General features: G+C 49.7%; 1 protein-coding gene across 8 annotated transcripts in view; it reads right to left on the reverse strand.

Annotated features, from left to right (window-relative positions):
• The window catches only part of CTBP2 (C-terminal binding protein 2), a 145,133-nt gene that overhangs the window by 9,211 nt on the left and 120,129 nt on the right, over positions 1–15,793 (reverse strand). For 4 of the 8 annotated variants that reach the window (XM_065672450.1, XM_065672451.1, XM_065672449.1 and 1 more), the window contains 2 exons: positions 4,374–4,528; positions 2,670–2,814 (listed from right to left, as the gene is read on the reverse strand). In XM_065672450.1, the coding sequence (XP_065528522.1) occupies positions 2,670–2,814; positions 4,374–4,528 (300 nt within the window). The other 4 variants (XM_065672454.1, XM_065672453.1, XM_065672452.1 and 1 more) reach the window with 4 other exon arrangements.

A 15,793-nucleotide genomic window follows, 5' to 3' on the forward strand; every position in this document is an offset into this window, starting at 1 on the left:
CCCAGAAGCCACCTGACCGCCTGCCCAAGTCCCTAATGAAGGGGGATGGAGAGCTTCCCGAGAAGAAAGCACAGTGAAGTGTCAGACAACCGCTCCTGCCCATTTGCAGGCAGAGGCTGTGGCTGCTCGTAGCAGAAGAGAAAAGAAGGTGATGGGGAGGTCTCCATCAGCCTGCAGCTCTGCCAAGGGTCCCCATCACCAACCCTGCAGCGCTCGTCCCTTTCTGATGGACCACTTGCTACAGAGCTGGATGACACCAGGCTGCCTTTCCATCAGCTTCTTACACCGTTAGTTCATAGAATCATAGAATGGTTTGTGTTGGAAAGGACCTCAAGATCATCCAGTTCCAACCCCCCTGCCATGGGCAGGGACACCTCACACTAAACCATCCCACACAAGGCTCTGTCCAACCTGGCCTTGAACACTGCCAGGGATGGAGCACTCACAACCTCCCTGGGCAACCCATTCCAGTGCCTCACCACCCTCACAGGAAAGAATTTCCTCCTTAGATCCAATGTAAACTTCCCCTGTTTCAGTTTGAACCCGTTACCCCTTGTCCTGTCACTACAGTCCCTGATGAAGAGTCCCTCCCCAGCATCCCTATAGGCCCCCTTCAGGTACTGGAAGCTGCTCTGAGGTCTCCACGCAGCTTCTCTTCTCCAGGCTGAACAGCCCCAACTTCCTCAGCCTGTCTTCATACGGGAGGTGCTCCAGCCCCTGATCATCCTCGTGGCCTCCTCTGGCCTTGTTCCAGCAGTTCCATGTCCTTTTTATGTTGAGGACACCAGAACTGCACACAATGCTCCAGGTGAGGTCTCACAAGAGCAGAGCAGAGGGGCAGGATCACCTCCTTTGCCCTGCTGGTCACGCTCCTTTGGATGCAGCCCAGGATACGGTTGGTTTCTGGGCTGCGAGCGCACACTGCAGCCGGCCCATGTTCATTTTCTCATTTACTCTTGTGCCCACAGGAGCTGCTGGTACCAGGAGATAGATACCCACAGTGGATGGTTAAACACCAGTGTCTTGCTCTGAGGGGTTTTACAGTGGGTTAAACCCAGCCCCACCAGCAGTGTTTAGAGCCTGGTCATTTACTGACTGCACAGTTTAAAAACTACCTTATGGAAAGCAAACCCAATTAAACTTTACGCTACATTTGTGGGTAGTCATTACATTTTCTCCTCGAAACCACATCATTTGGCCACCCAATTTGCCAAATATAAAAAGAAGGATTATACTGCAGCATCCCATTACCTTATTCGTTATATTTGTCCTTTCTTGGTGTTCAAAGCCTCAGAATACTGTTATAATGGATAATAACAATAAGAGCTTAAAACATGAAGAAACCATTACGTTGGGAAGATACTGTTCTCCTCTCGAAAAAGAGAATAATTCGGCGTATTGAGAATTGCTTTTTATAGGAATAGAGATTGGAAACTCTCTTATCACAATGATCTCTGTGAAACGGCTCACGTGAGATGGTTGTTATTCCTCACTTCCCCAGAGATAACCTTTAATACAAGATATCCGAAACACTATTGTGCTTGATGATAGACTGAATGTTGGGATGATCAAAACCAGTTAGAACTCAGCTGTTAAAACCAGGCTACAGTTGAGCTCTCGTAGCTAGGGGTGTGCAACCAAAGGTCTCTGTGACCAGACAAACCAGTATGGAAACTGGGTGACCCCAGCACTGTTGGAGCATGTACCCCTCAAACCAAGGCATGCTGAACTATCCCATAGCTAGACGTAGGGTCTCCTTCCTGACAACGGGACCCTCTCTATTTTGGTATCTCATGGAACATGTACCCACAGTAAAGCTCTTTTTCAAGTTCCCGAGGCACCTTTGGTGAGATTGCAAAGGAGGCAGCAACAACCCAATGCACGATTCCTGCTCCGCCATCCAACACGTTGCCTTCCCGGTGGTGTGGGCATGATAAGAAACCCGGAGAGGGGCTTTGGACAAGGGCCTGTAGGGCCAGGCCAAGGGGAATGGCTTGAACCTGCCCGAGGGGAGACTGAGATGAGCTCTTAGGCAGAAGCTCTTCCCTGTGAGGGTGCTGAGGCGCTGGCACAGGGTGCCCAGAGAAGCTGTGGCTGCCCCATCCCTGGCAGTGCTCAAGGCCAGGTTGGACACAGGGGCTTGGAGCAAGCTGCTCCAGTGGAAGGGGTCCCTGCCCGTGGCAGGGGTTGGAGCTTGAGGAGCTTTAAGCATCCTTCTGACCCAAACCATTCCAAGATGCTATCACTCCAAGAACGAGATCAGATCAGAAAACACACTAACCCACCCTTCCTCCGTGTTTCTAAAGCTAGATCAACTCAGAAATAGAACAGGCATACAAATACCTGTTGGCACAAGCAGGCACCTGGAACTAGGGACAGCACAAGAACAAGGGACTGAGATGGAACAGTTTTAACACAGTAGGAGCCTCAAAGCTGCCTTCTAAAGCTGCACCGTTCTGTTTACATCGTGGTCAAGTTTTCTCATCATAATCTCTATATACAGAAGTATTTAAACCGCACCTGTAATTTTAGGGCCTGAATCAGCCCCCTTTGGGAGGTCCTGTACCTCTGCTTCGCCAACACGCTCCCATGGGAAGCAGCAGGTACCCGTACTGACTCCAAACACTCAGAAGGACATAGAGGGTACTGATTGCAGAGCTGAGACCTACCAAGCTCCCCCGCAGCTTTGATGTCAATGTTGTCGTAGCCGCTGCCTATTCGAACGATGACCCGTAAGGCCTTGAACTTCTCTAGGTCTTCCCGAGTCAGCGTGATGGTGTGGTACATCATGGCCCCAACGGCTTCGTTTAATACCTGCAACAGAACAGAGGGGTCAGGAGGCACCAGGACGGGACATCGGCAGCTCCTGAATCAGAGATGTTACACAATAAATGGTCTATTTTTACTGCTGAGTTACTACTGTCTGACCCAGGCTGCCACCAAAGCCATCAGGGGCGTGATGCACCGATACTGTGGCCATTCCCTTTGGTTAACAGACTAAATGGGTATCTGAAAATGATGCTGTTACATCTGAGGAGCCAAGGCAGTGGAAAACTGAGCCTGTCACTCACCTGGACCCTTTTCCGGGTTGCTATCCCTCTGCTCCTGACAGCAGTAATTCTGCCTTTAAAAAGGAATTAGGTTTTACAGCAGTATCTGCTGGTTTTGAACACGACTGTGTGTGTGTCACTCATGACTCCTCAACCTACTTTTACATGCTGTTCGTTCAAGTCCCTGTCACACCGTTCACATTAACCTTTCCTGTTGGTTTTCAAGAGTACCTAAAAAGATCCACCCGAGGCTGTGCCATCGCATAAGGCTGCACTTCATCCCCTTCAGTGAAGACTCAAGCCATCATTAGTGCTCACCGTAAGCTACCTCAGAGCTCCGTAACCTCAGGACCTATCCAAATTCTCCAAGACTGGCTCATCTATCATCTGTCAGCGTCTCACAAACCCCCCCACTCCTCCTTCCCCCTCATTTAATATCTGAAGCACTGCAAAGATCAGCACTGCTGCTATTTGTAGTTCTCTTTCCCAGATCCTGGAAGTGATTTCTTATCATTTCAGACCTCATTGGAGTTCCGTAAATGTGCACTACCAATATGCTTTAAAGAAATATTTACAAGTGGTTGGGCTTCCAAGCAGAAACACCCATAACACCCATCCACACTGCACGGATCTGCCTGCATGATGCCCAAACCTCACCCATTGCCCGAGGGGGGAGAAATGACCAGAGGAGACCCATTGGCTGCAGTGTGGGATGGTGTTAGCAAAGCCAGAGCAAGCATGCTGCACCCTGGGGAAGTGCAATGTTACTGCTGCACTGAGCAAGTGGACTTTAAGCATCATGAGAAACATTCATGTTACAGAATCATAGAATCATAGAATAGTTAGGGTTGGAAAGGACCTCAAGATCATCCAGTTCCAACCCCTCTGCCATGGGCAGGGACACCTCACACTAAACCATCCCACACAAGGCTCTGTCCAACCTGGCCTTGAACACCGCCAGGGATGGAGCACTCACAACCTCCCTGGGCAACCCATTCCAGTGCCTCACCACCCTCACAGGAAAGAATTTCCTCCTTAGATCCAATCTAAACTTCCCCTGTTTAAGTTTTAACCCGTTACCCCTTGTCCTGTCCCTACAGTCTCTAATGAAGGGTCCCTCCCCAGCATCCCTATAGGATGCAAAGAGATAAGGTGACTATTTTCCCCCAGATAACATCTGGCTTCTAAACCAGCCTCGATGGTGTCTGCAGTGATTTCTGCTGATGGACTCAGAGAGCAGCTTTGTACCCTTTCTGCTCAAGAAGAGCAGGGAGAGGATGACCAGAGCACACCACCCGCAGCTACCGTTGTAGCTCACGTTACCTTCTCATGAATCTCCTGAGTTGATTGTGCGTCACAGAAAGCAACCGTGGCCAGGTCCTTCAGAATGGGCATCTCCACCGTGCAGTCCCTGCCGTCCAGCAGTGCCACCAGCGGCCGCGGGTGCATGGGGCCGTTCATGATTTGGGGGCGAATACCTGCAAGCAGAAGGAGCATGGCTTGTACAGCAAGCGGTACCTGTGTGTGGTGCCTGTGGTGGCTGAGGAGCAGCAGCACATGGTTTCGGCTTGAGCAATGACTATCAAGGGACGATGGCAATGCAGTGCACATTCAGCACACGGTCCAGGTTTCTCCCTGGGGTTTAAACACAGGGAGGCCTGCTGGCAGGACAGGGGTGAACACTGGGACTCAGTGGGGATGGATCTCCACTGTGCTGATCCTCACCAACACAGGCCACGTTTCAATCAAACCACATAAGCCAGAGCTGCCGCCTCTTCAACTGCTTTATTTCACATCTTAGGAGTGAAACCCAAGCCAAGGGTAAGTTTTTCCCTGCCTGCAGGAGGGCTGGGATTTCGCTCCGCTGGCGCTTGGTCTGTTTTTGTAAGGAATGACTTTACCATTTTGACCACCTCTGAAAGACAAATCCAAGCAGACATGACCAAAAAAAAGGGGTTACTGGAAAATCACAGAAAAAGCAGGATAACGGAGACCTCTTTAGCATTCAGGCTTATATTCTGTTCTATTACCAACTACCAAAAGGCTGGGAACAGCAAAGCTCAGCTTACTTTGTAAAATCAAACCCGGTCTATCCCTGCATCGCACAGGATGCTCCAGGAGCCAGCGCAAAGGACCTGCCCCTACAGGATGAAATGGCTGCTGGGGCACCGAGTGCACAGGCAGGACCCTGCTCTTCTCACACTGACACACACCTCAATGGGCTGCTCCCTTCAAACAGTTTGTCCTGAGGGCTCTGTTCAGCTGCACTGTGGTTTTCCCTTTTCACACCACGATGTTCTCCAGACAGAGGTGAGGAAAGGAGCAATCACCACCAAGGGCTGCAGAAGGCTGATTTTATACCCTGCGTATTGCTCTGCCTGGAATTAGCTAGTTCGGTTTTAGACAAGTCACTCAAATTTCTATGCCTCCTTTGACCACTCAGTAAGGGCATGGATTACATGGGATCTGTACAGCGTATCCCATCTGTCTTTTTTGGCTACCCAGGTGGGTTTTGAAAGAACACAGGAAGGGGAATTAGGTGCTCAGGGCACAAAGTGGTGCTCTATGACTGCTGCTGCACCATGAGATAGCCGGGACTGAAGGGTTTGGGTTTGAACCTCCAAATCCCCAAGAAGCCCCTTTCCTAGCTGACCCCTCTACTTCCACACAAGAACCTTCCAGGGCTACCAGCCAACATCTGGCTCACCTTTAAGCACAATGGTTGTGAGATCCCTTTCATTGAGGGGCTAATAGACACAGTGAACGCCTTCACTCCTGGGTCAGCGCCTTTTCCCTGCCACATCACTGGCATCTCTACTTACTCGCAGTGACACTGCTGGTCAAGCACGGGATTGGGCTGAGGGAACTCCATGGAGTTGTTTTGGGGTATTCTGGCAGGTCAAACATCTCACACAGGGCATTACAGAACAAATGCTACTGCCTGTGGCACTGCTGGAGAGAGTCAGACTAAAGCCAAGAACTGGAGGCTCCTTCACCAGCTGGTATTAAAGTGAGGGACAGAAACTAATGAGATGAGCAACCAATTTGTTTCTTTTTAAAGGGAAAATTAAATGTGCCTTTTTGCCCACATTGCTGCCAGGTAAAGTATTAGTAAGATCTCCACCAGCTGACGTGTATGTGACAGACAGGCACTATGGGCCAGGGTGATGCTGGCACCAAGAGCATCTCCCCGGGGAGGATCCACACTGCTGCATATGAAAGTGGGGTACCATGCTTTAGTAGTTTTACATGGGCAAAAATATACATGGGCAAAAATACAATGCTTTAGTAGTTTTACATGGGCAAAAAATAACTCCATGGAAACAGGCAGGTTCAATGGCTCTCTGCCCCTGTTTTATTGAATCTGCTTTAAGACATGATGAACCAGCCAACCCAGCAGACCTGACTGGAGATATCCAGCATTACACATGAAAGTCTTTGGTATGGGTCCTCCTCTCTGTCTTTCCTACCGAGCTCTCCATTAGCACGTACTGGAAGTAATACATGGTGTTTGCCCTCGTTTCATCCAGATGGAAGTGTAAGTGTATCAGTAGGCAGGGTAGAGTGCCGGGATGATTTGGATAACGGAAAGAAGCTTGCCATAAGCAGATAAGCAAGAATAAAAACATGTACAAATCTCAGAGCTCTTACACAATCCTTATGTGAAGCCCTACACCACAGCTAGATTATTGTCTCAGGTTAACAAACCAGTGAATTATAACGCTGACTTAAACACTAACGTGTATGATCTCCAAGGCTTAGAGCATCACGTACCAGCCTCACACCACACCTGTAAATACAAAGAAAGCAAGGTGGCTGTGGTGGTCCTAGCCCTGGTGGCCACCACCCACATCCACACACATCCTCTACCTGGACAAACTGAGCTCAATGCCCACTGGGGACCAGGATCATCCTCAAGGCAGAGCAATGGGCACATGGAAGCTGGTGGTGGCTTCCTCGAGCATAGCACATGGAAGATGAAACCACGGGTTATCGGAAACTCTCACCTTTAATCTGAGCCCTAAAATAACGGGTTTATGGCGCTGCCATTGCATAAGCTTCTCTGAAAGTCAAACGAAACACAGCTTTTTCCTTTTTTTTTGGAGCAGCATCTGTGTCTTTGCTCGGGATTAGGGATGTAATTGTGCACTATGACACAGGCTCGTGAGGCACATCACCCTCGCCCGCACACAGAAGCACAGTCACTGAGGGTGAATGATGGCTGGGAGCTGCAAGGTGGTCAGAGGCAGGTCTCTCGCTTCCCTGTCTTCAACAAGGGAATTTACTTCAGCCCCACAAGGGAAGTTTTGGAGCAAATCAATACGAGATGAAGGGCACAATGTATGGAAATGACACCTTTACAAAAACCACTGGCAGGTTTGCCACTGAACCCACAGTGTATTTTCCTTGCCAGCCTCTCTCCTTGCCTCTCCACCACCGCGCATCTGTTCTTCACCGTCCTGGTTCCTGCCTCCTACACACTCAACCCCAAACCATTTCAGCCGACAAAACCAAGCTGCGCTCAGTCCGCTTTCCCTTTTACCCCTTGTTCATACAGCACGCTTGTTCTGCATGCGCCCGCTTCATTAAGAACGAGGTATGCCACGGATCAGAAAGTAATGAAACACCACACGCTCCCCCCCTTAAATCCTGATCAAACATCACAGCATTAACCCATTCCCTCTCCACCACCACCGGGTTCACTCCACTGAGTGATACAACGCCATGGACCAGCTCTCCTCGGAGCTGGAGTGGGATCAGCCTCCCAAATCCAGCATCTCCCCACCAGCTGAAGCTGATTTTGCCCGCAAACCCGCAGCCGTGCTCCCAAAGTTGTAACAAGTCTTGTTGGCTATTTTTCCGTAGGCATTTCCAGCCCGAGGACCCTCGCCAGCATTGCAGGGAGAGCTCGTAGGGAGGAGGGAGAGGAGGAAGGGTTTATGGAAAGAAGAGGTGGGGGGGAAGAAACCCCAGGAAAGGTTTTGCAGTCGCACCGAGAACTCAAACTCCACCCCGGCTTGTTGCACGCAGCCCCGCCGTATAAAGTGCTTTTGTTTCATTTTTAATACACAAAGCCTGCTTGTCCTTTCCTGCCGCTCCTCCCCTTTGCCACCCACTTGTATCCGATCCCAATGGCACCCCTGCCAAGAGAATTAGGGAGTGCTCCCTGCTAAATGGCAGCCTTTGTGTGACCGCAAGACGGCTGGTACTATCTCACAGCAACAAAAGCAGAAGCCATTTGCCTAATTCTTATTAATCTCAGTCGCCTCCGCCACGCAGCATTAAGGAAATAGAAGAAATAAAGAAAAAAGAAAGGGGAGGGGGGAAAAAAAGGCTTTAAACATGTTCACTTGCAGTACATAAAAGTGCACCGAGAAGCGATCCGGACGCTCGCCTGAATTACCCGCTCACGACAAAGTAGCTACAGCTTTACAGTCGACTACACACTTTATTAAACAAACAGAAAAGAAACAGGAAATTTCCCCTTGCCTGGAAAATGTTGCCTCCACATTCTTCTTCTTATTAAAAACCACACATGGCAGTGGAGGAGGAGAGAGGGAGGAGGAAGGGGGGGAACCCACACACGAGAAAATACTACCACTTTTCAGTGCGCTGCCTCTCCTTTCGTCTACGAGGGGGTATCTTCAAACAGGCAATCCCGTGGCCCACAGCTGCAACATCTCAAGACAAATGTCCCTTTGAACACGCAGGGAAAAGAAAAGGCTTTTGTCCTGAGCCACAGAAGAATAGCCTGGAATTGCGAGAGGAGTTACAGTCACCTCTGCGCGGCTCCCAACTCTTCAGAGCACTCCCTCCAGACTTTGCCGAAGCTTTTAACTAATCGTAGCTCTTTCCCAGCCCTTGAATAAAATCATGTGAGTGCCAGCCAAAAAATCTTTTGCTATGCACACTAAAGGGTTTGTATATGTCACAGTTGCTTTTTTCCCCCCCTCTTCCACTCCCCTCCTCCTATTGACTTGCACATACGGCGGGGTGGTTTTTTCCCCCCTCTTCGAGTTGTCTCGAATGGATTTCATCTGTGCCACGCTGCGTTTTATGTTTGTTTGGGTTTTTGTGTGTGTGTGTGTGTGGGGGGGGTTGTTGGGGTTTTTTCTTTCCCCCTTCAACTTAAAAATGAAACATGCCTTTCCATGCAGAGCATATTGAACAAGGCTCCAGAAACAGGCTGATAGCCTTTAGCAGCAGCACCATGAAAACAAACACAAAGCACTGCAGGAGAGCACGGCTGGGCTGATCAATCTCATCTAGCGCCCTGAAATGAGGGGCCACATTCCTTCTTGCTGTGTAAATCAACTGGGTTTTAGCATCAGAAACAACACTTCCTTGCGGGCAGGGCTCACATCATCTTGGGGGTGTCCATCCAGTTTATCCATCCTGCATGGTTTGTCCCAAATGGGTGAAAGCAGCCCCAAATCACCATCATCCCAATCGTGCCACTGCAGGACACAGCGATGAGGGCAGGTCGTCCTTGTGCAACGCCTCAGCTCCAGAGCGTGCAGCAGCTCACAGCTTGGAGCAGTTGGGTTTTATTCTTTCCAGTTGCCATCATCATTGCCAGAGGCAGCAAGAGCAGAGACAGCCCTCATCCAAGAAATGAGGGGAAAAAATCTCTGCATCTCACTCCTATTGAATACCGTTAGTGTTGCATCTTACTATTTGTCATTAGAGAGTGGAGTAAGTCCATCAACAGAGCGATTTCTGCGGCATTTCCATGAACAGCCTTCGAGCTCTTGAACTGATTTTCAGCCATGGAAGCCAAAACTGGTGCACGGTGCTGGCTGCAATGCTTCACCTTGCGATAGAAACACCGACCTGTCAGCCTCCCTAAAATCCAGGGTCCAAGTAGAAGACAAGGGGATCTAGGCACATGTTTCTCTTGAACTTACACTGCCATCGCTTGAGCACTCCAAATTTTCCACAGAGTTCCTGTCCCAGCCATCACCCCTGCATTACAAGTTGGGGTCCTGCAGTGCCCTTCCAAGGTTGCTCAGTGGTCCCTACCCCTTGTGGCCTCGTGCCACCCTTTCCATGGCTATAAAACAGAGCTGATCCTGCTTTAGGGATGCATGGAGGGGAAGCTCCTCTGTGGGTCACCAATAACACAAGGAGGTGTTTTCAAGCTGTAGCAGCATCATTGGCAAGCAGAAAGGTGCAAGTTGTGAAGGTGCCATTGAAAAAGTGCTGAAGGAATGTTTCTGTGAGGATGGGATGTGTTTGGAAAGCACTGATTTCCACCCTCCTCTTCTGCAGTGTACTCACAAGTGATGCTCTTTCTTTCGCTTAACTTTTCCTATTAATAAATGCTTTTCATTATAAACGCGTATGCAAAAATGCAGTCTTATCATACAGTCAGGGGGAAAAACAAACCCAAACAAACAGACATTTACTGTTATTTCTAATCGCAAATACTCTGGAGACACTTGGTACTGCACAGAGAGAAGCCAGTACAGAAAGTGACAACAAATACAGTGTTTTATAACTAATCATGGCATGATTATTTTTATAGAAGCAAAGCATCTTTGAGACTGCCAGGATCCTACCAGGGAAAGAATGTGAAATCCTCTCCTTCACAGGAGACCTGGTGTTGGGACCAATGTCCATATTGCTGCTGGAGCTGATGGGGCTCCACACTCGCAAAGGGAAGGGGGACAACGGCAAACCAGAGGTGATTTCCAGCCACTGGGAAAAGCCCCAGATCCGTGTGGAAAACCACACTTGAGAGAAACCCCAGAGCTCCGGAAAGATGGGCAAAGAGGCAGCAAGGCCCATCCTGCCCTGCTGGGAAGCAAAAGACTCGTACCTGCCTTTGGGGAGAGCCTGTGCAAACTCCTGACCCCTCCAGCACATTTCCTCCCGTCAGCACATGGGAGCTGGCTTCCTGCCATTTCCCTTTCCAGATAACTTCTCAGGGCTTCCTTTAGGGATGTGTTTTTAAAAATGAATGGGAAATTCCCATATAAAACAGTATCCTTGTTAGCCGATGCAAACACCGCAATTGCAGTCCTCAGCTGGGCTGCGCAAGAGACAGCAACCACTAAGAAAGGCTCAGAAAAAACACAGGGAATATATATATGATATTTTCTTGCTCTTACTTGAATTCCTGTAGATATACCAGAAACAGGTACACCTCTTCACCTCCTTTTGTGTACCCCTGTTAAAGCACTGAGATACGTGTAACCCACTGCCGATGCCGCAGGGATGAAGTCTCCAGGCAGGAAAGCCAAGCAGAAGCTTTGTAAAACTCTGGAGCACTCTTCTTCTATGATATAATCTGTGGACTGAATGAAATCTCATCCAGGAGCACTCTAGATACAGCCACAAGTATATAAACTGCTGTAATACAATAAACCAGCAATAGAATAACACTATGTAATCTCTGCTGTATACCTGCCATGTCAAATCAGTGGTGTGTTCATAAAAACATAGAATCCCAGAGTGGTTTGTGTTGGAAGGGACGTCGAAGCTCATCCAGTTCCAATCCCCTGCCATGGGCAGGGACCCCTTCCACTTGTTCTTATCAAAAGCCCCTCTCCAGGCTTCTTGCACCCACTTTAGGCACTGGAGCTGCTCTCAGGTCTCCCCTTCAGGAGCCTTCTCTTCTCCAGGCTGCCCCAGCCCAGCTCTCTCAGCCTGGCTCCAGAGCAGAGCTGCTCCAGCCCTTGCAGCATCCCCGTGGCCTCCTCTGGCCTTGCTCCAACGGCTCCATGTGCCTCATGCCCCAGGATTTTGGTTACTCCCAGGCTGCCAGGGCGGTAAATCTGTGCCTATGAACGCCAACCTGTGACTTCCCAGCCCAGCTCACAGCTGGGTTAACAGGAGTGACTTCAAGAGGAGCAAAGCAAGGCCTTGTGGTGAAACTTCTAATGGCAACGTGAGGCAGATGGGGGGTCTGAGGATGTGCTGGACCCAGGGCTGGGCAGGGACCTTGAGAAGCAGGAGTGGGAAGCAGGGGATGGATGGATGGGATAGTGACTCTTGGGAGGCAGTGGGAGCTGCCAGGGCACATGAGAGAGACCACAGAGCAGATGGGAGAGGCCATATGGGGTTGTGGGGGATGCTACCAAGAAAGCCAAAAGAAGCACCTGGGGGAAATAATGCTCAGAGGAGCTCAGTGTCTTGTATTCCTTTTTCTTTTAAAGAGAGGGATAGAGGAAAAGGGGAAAAAACCCATTAGGGGGTTGTGGTGTGGTTGTGATTCAGACACCATATGGGCTCTGGAGCTGTCCCACCTCCTAGGGCTGAGCTTTGCAGCTCCTACTAAAACCAATATAGAGAAGGTAGCAAAAACCCCAATAAATTCTCCTTGAACGTGCTCCGTTACCAAGCCCAGTGTTGAAAACCAACTCTATTCATTGTGCTTAGCAGATGGCTTTCTTGATATTATCCAGAACCCAGAGAGCATGCTTTCTCTCCAGTGCTGCCACTTCGGCTGCAGTATATATTCCTTATATTTCATGATGTTTACCTCTGAGACACACATTCCAGCCATACGGCATCATGCAGGAAGGATGACATCCCACGCCAGCTCTCCTTCAGGTCCCTCCCTATTCTCTTTATCCATTTATCTTTTTCCTCCTATCCAAGTGGAAACAAAGTAGAGCAGTAAAAACCAAACGAGCTGCTCCAGGAAAGGGACAGCTTCCCTTGTTTCTTTTTGGTTCAAAAAGAACTAAAAGATCAAATAAATACACCCAAGGAGAGCGATGCTGATGCTTTACACGAGGGCGCAGGGCAGAGCTGCTGATATCGGCCATCTGGGCAGGAGGCTGCTCGGACTTCAAATCACCCCGAGGGATTCAGAGGTTGTAAAGATGTTGTGGAAGATGAGGTGTACAAAGCAAGGCTAAAAGATGAGCCTGCTGATGGGCAGGACAGCCCTGGCATGGGGACAGCCTGAAACACCCCCCCAGGACCATCACGAGACCAGCAGCAGGGCTGCCAACAACGTTCCAGTGTTGTGGGGTGCAAACTTGGTTTTATCACACACACACACGCACAACTGGCAGCCTTATGGTTTAGAGTGGAAATTCCCCGTGAATGAAAACAAAAGCTCATCCATCAAAGCAAGCGCTTGGATCCATCTTTTGGGAAGCGAGGGCTTCAGTCACACCAGCTGTGTGCCACTGGCACCTTTTAAACTTGTGTTTGCACATCGATAATGAGTGATTGTGAGTGGGAAACAAAGAAAACCCCATGTTGGGAGGTACTGTAAGAATTCAGTTACGCTGGCGTTAACCACTGGCATTAGTCCTTGCCATTATGCTGGACAGAAAGTGCTATCAATCTTTTAAGCAAGATATACACTGAGTTTTCTGTGTGCTGCTTTGCTTTGCTGTTGGCATTCTGGGATCTGCTGGAGGCTTTCTATAGATCCCAGAGGAGGGCTGGGATGGTGTCAGAGGATTTTCTGCGCTGGGGAGGACAGTGGTTGCTGTTCACTGTTGGCATAAAGCATTCCCTGTACGGTGATGCTCCTCCTGCACAAATGAGCAAGCTGGAGAGACAGGACCGCATTGCTGAGGTGGGAGCCTTTGCAAGAGAAATCCTCATCTTTACATCTACCTGTAGCTGCTGTCATCTCCAGTCATTCATTTACAGCAAGAAGGGAGAACAACCCACGGAGGATCCAGCCCAGGCTTTACCTACTGCTCTTTCCATAAGAGCGATGTGTGAGCCTTCAGTAAGAACCCAGCTTGAGTTTAAGAGCCTCCCAAAGCAACCTTTGGCCAAGTATGAAGTGCCAAAGAGGGCTGGCAGTTGCCTCGGTTCCTCCTGCAAACACCACAGATGGGCTGTGGGCTGAGGTGGGAGCTGTGACCACCCAGATTGCACCCAATGGCTTTGATCGCTTAAATCCACCTGGACATAGAATCATAGAATCCTGGAATGGTTTGTGTTGGAAAGCACCTTAAAGCTCATCCAGTTCCAACCCCCTACCATAGGCAGGGACTCCATGTCCAGCATCTTCATTCGAAGTGATAAATGGCACAAAACCCTCATGCCACAAGCAGCAAGTGATGCCCTTCGTGTGCACCAACAGAAAGAGAAGCACGTGGGTTGTCCCTGAGCCTTGTGAGCCACATCATATGTGCTCCTGGGGGCTTTTCCACAGCCTGAGTGACCCTTACTAGCTCCTAAAGGAAAAGAGATGGGCAGCTCACTCCAAGCCCCATAGCTCTTGCCAAGGCCTCGTCCCTTGGAAGACCTATTAAAATAGCTCCTGGGCACTCGCCAAGCACACAAGCCCAGCTGGAACCGTCTGTTCAGCGACCCTGTTGCAAGGTCATCCCTTCTGGAGATCAAAACAGCCACTGTTTGACCTATGAATGTGAAACGTTGCTGCTGAGGGTGCTGGAGCTTTGGGAACCGTCCCCCTGTCGTTGCTCCCGGCCACATCCCTGCTCTCAGATCCACACTCTCCTTCCATGGTCAAATGAAGGAAATCTTGGCATGGAGAAGCCCAGCCACTGCCATGCTTCCGGCTTCGCTGCAGCACTTTCACAGCCTGTACAAGGCTCCTGCTTTTGTCATCCTAGTGCCTTGCTTCACCTTCCTTTTTCTTCCAATTTCTTTCCCCTTCAGAGTCTCTCCCATCACTCTCTGGGGAATCTGAGACCAAAGAATCATAGAATCCCAGACTGGTTTGCGTTGGAAGGGACCTTGAAGCTCATCCAGCTCCAACCCCTTGCCATGTGGGGGTGGAAGGGACCCCTTCCACTGGAGCAGCTTGCTCCAAGCCCCTGTGTCCAACCTGGCCTTGAGCACTGCCAGGGATGGGGCAGCCACAGCTTCTCTGGGCACCCTGTGCCAGCGCCTCAGCACCCTCACAGGGAAGAGCTTCTGCCTAAGAGCTCAGCTCAGTCTCCCCTCGGGCAGGTTCAAGCCATTCCCCTTGGCCTGTGCAGAAAGGATGCAAAATGGAAATATATGAGTGAGGCAATAACCCTGGGAAGCCTTGGGAGGTGCTGAATGCTTGCAAATCCCACTCATTTCCCTAAGATAAACGCCCTCACTTCCCTGTAGCACAGGATCATAGCTAAGTGAGAAAAAAAACCCTAAATACTAACATTGAAAAGCACTTAACTACCAATTTCTTGCTATTAAAGTTGATTCACTTTTTACAACCAGTGCTTCACAAGTGCATTGTAGGATAAGGGCACGAGTTCAATTTGTTAACGTTTAAAGCAGCCCAGAACCATCAAAACACAGCAAACAAAGCTTTGGGCTTGGCAGCAACCACCAAAGCTCACCTGCTCTCCCAGGGGTAGCAAACACACCGCACTCCACTACTTCCATGGCCCCGAGTACTCCCCAAAGGCAGGGTGACCATTCCCAAACTCATCAGCTCCTGGCCTTTCCGCTCTCACCCCAAGGAAGTCACCAGGAAACCCACCACGGTTGAGGACAACCCTCAAGCACGACACTTCAGCTTAGCACATACTTCAGTGTGTGCTGTCCTTAATGGAAACGCTTTCTTGGATCAGGCTGATATCCCCTCAAGGCACATCATCAGTTATTTGCTAGGCAAGAAGGCGCACTGTTGTGGGAGATAAAGATGACGACTGCACCACACAGCGCAGGAAAAATGGGCATGAGAATTGATTTCACCCTTTGGAGGAACAGTTTATAACTGCCCAGCTTGTGGGTTTTCCCAGCTATAGAGGGCAATAAGCAAAGGAGATCATCCAGGAGCATCATCCCCTGGACACTCTGGACCAGCA

The sequence above is a fragment of the Lathamus discolor genome, chromosome 3 (genome assembly GCF_037157495.1).
Source record: "Lathamus discolor isolate bLatDis1 chromosome 3, bLatDis1.hap1, whole genome shotgun sequence".
Lineage (NCBI taxonomy): Eukaryota > Metazoa > Chordata > Aves > Psittaciformes > Psittacidae > Lathamus > Lathamus discolor.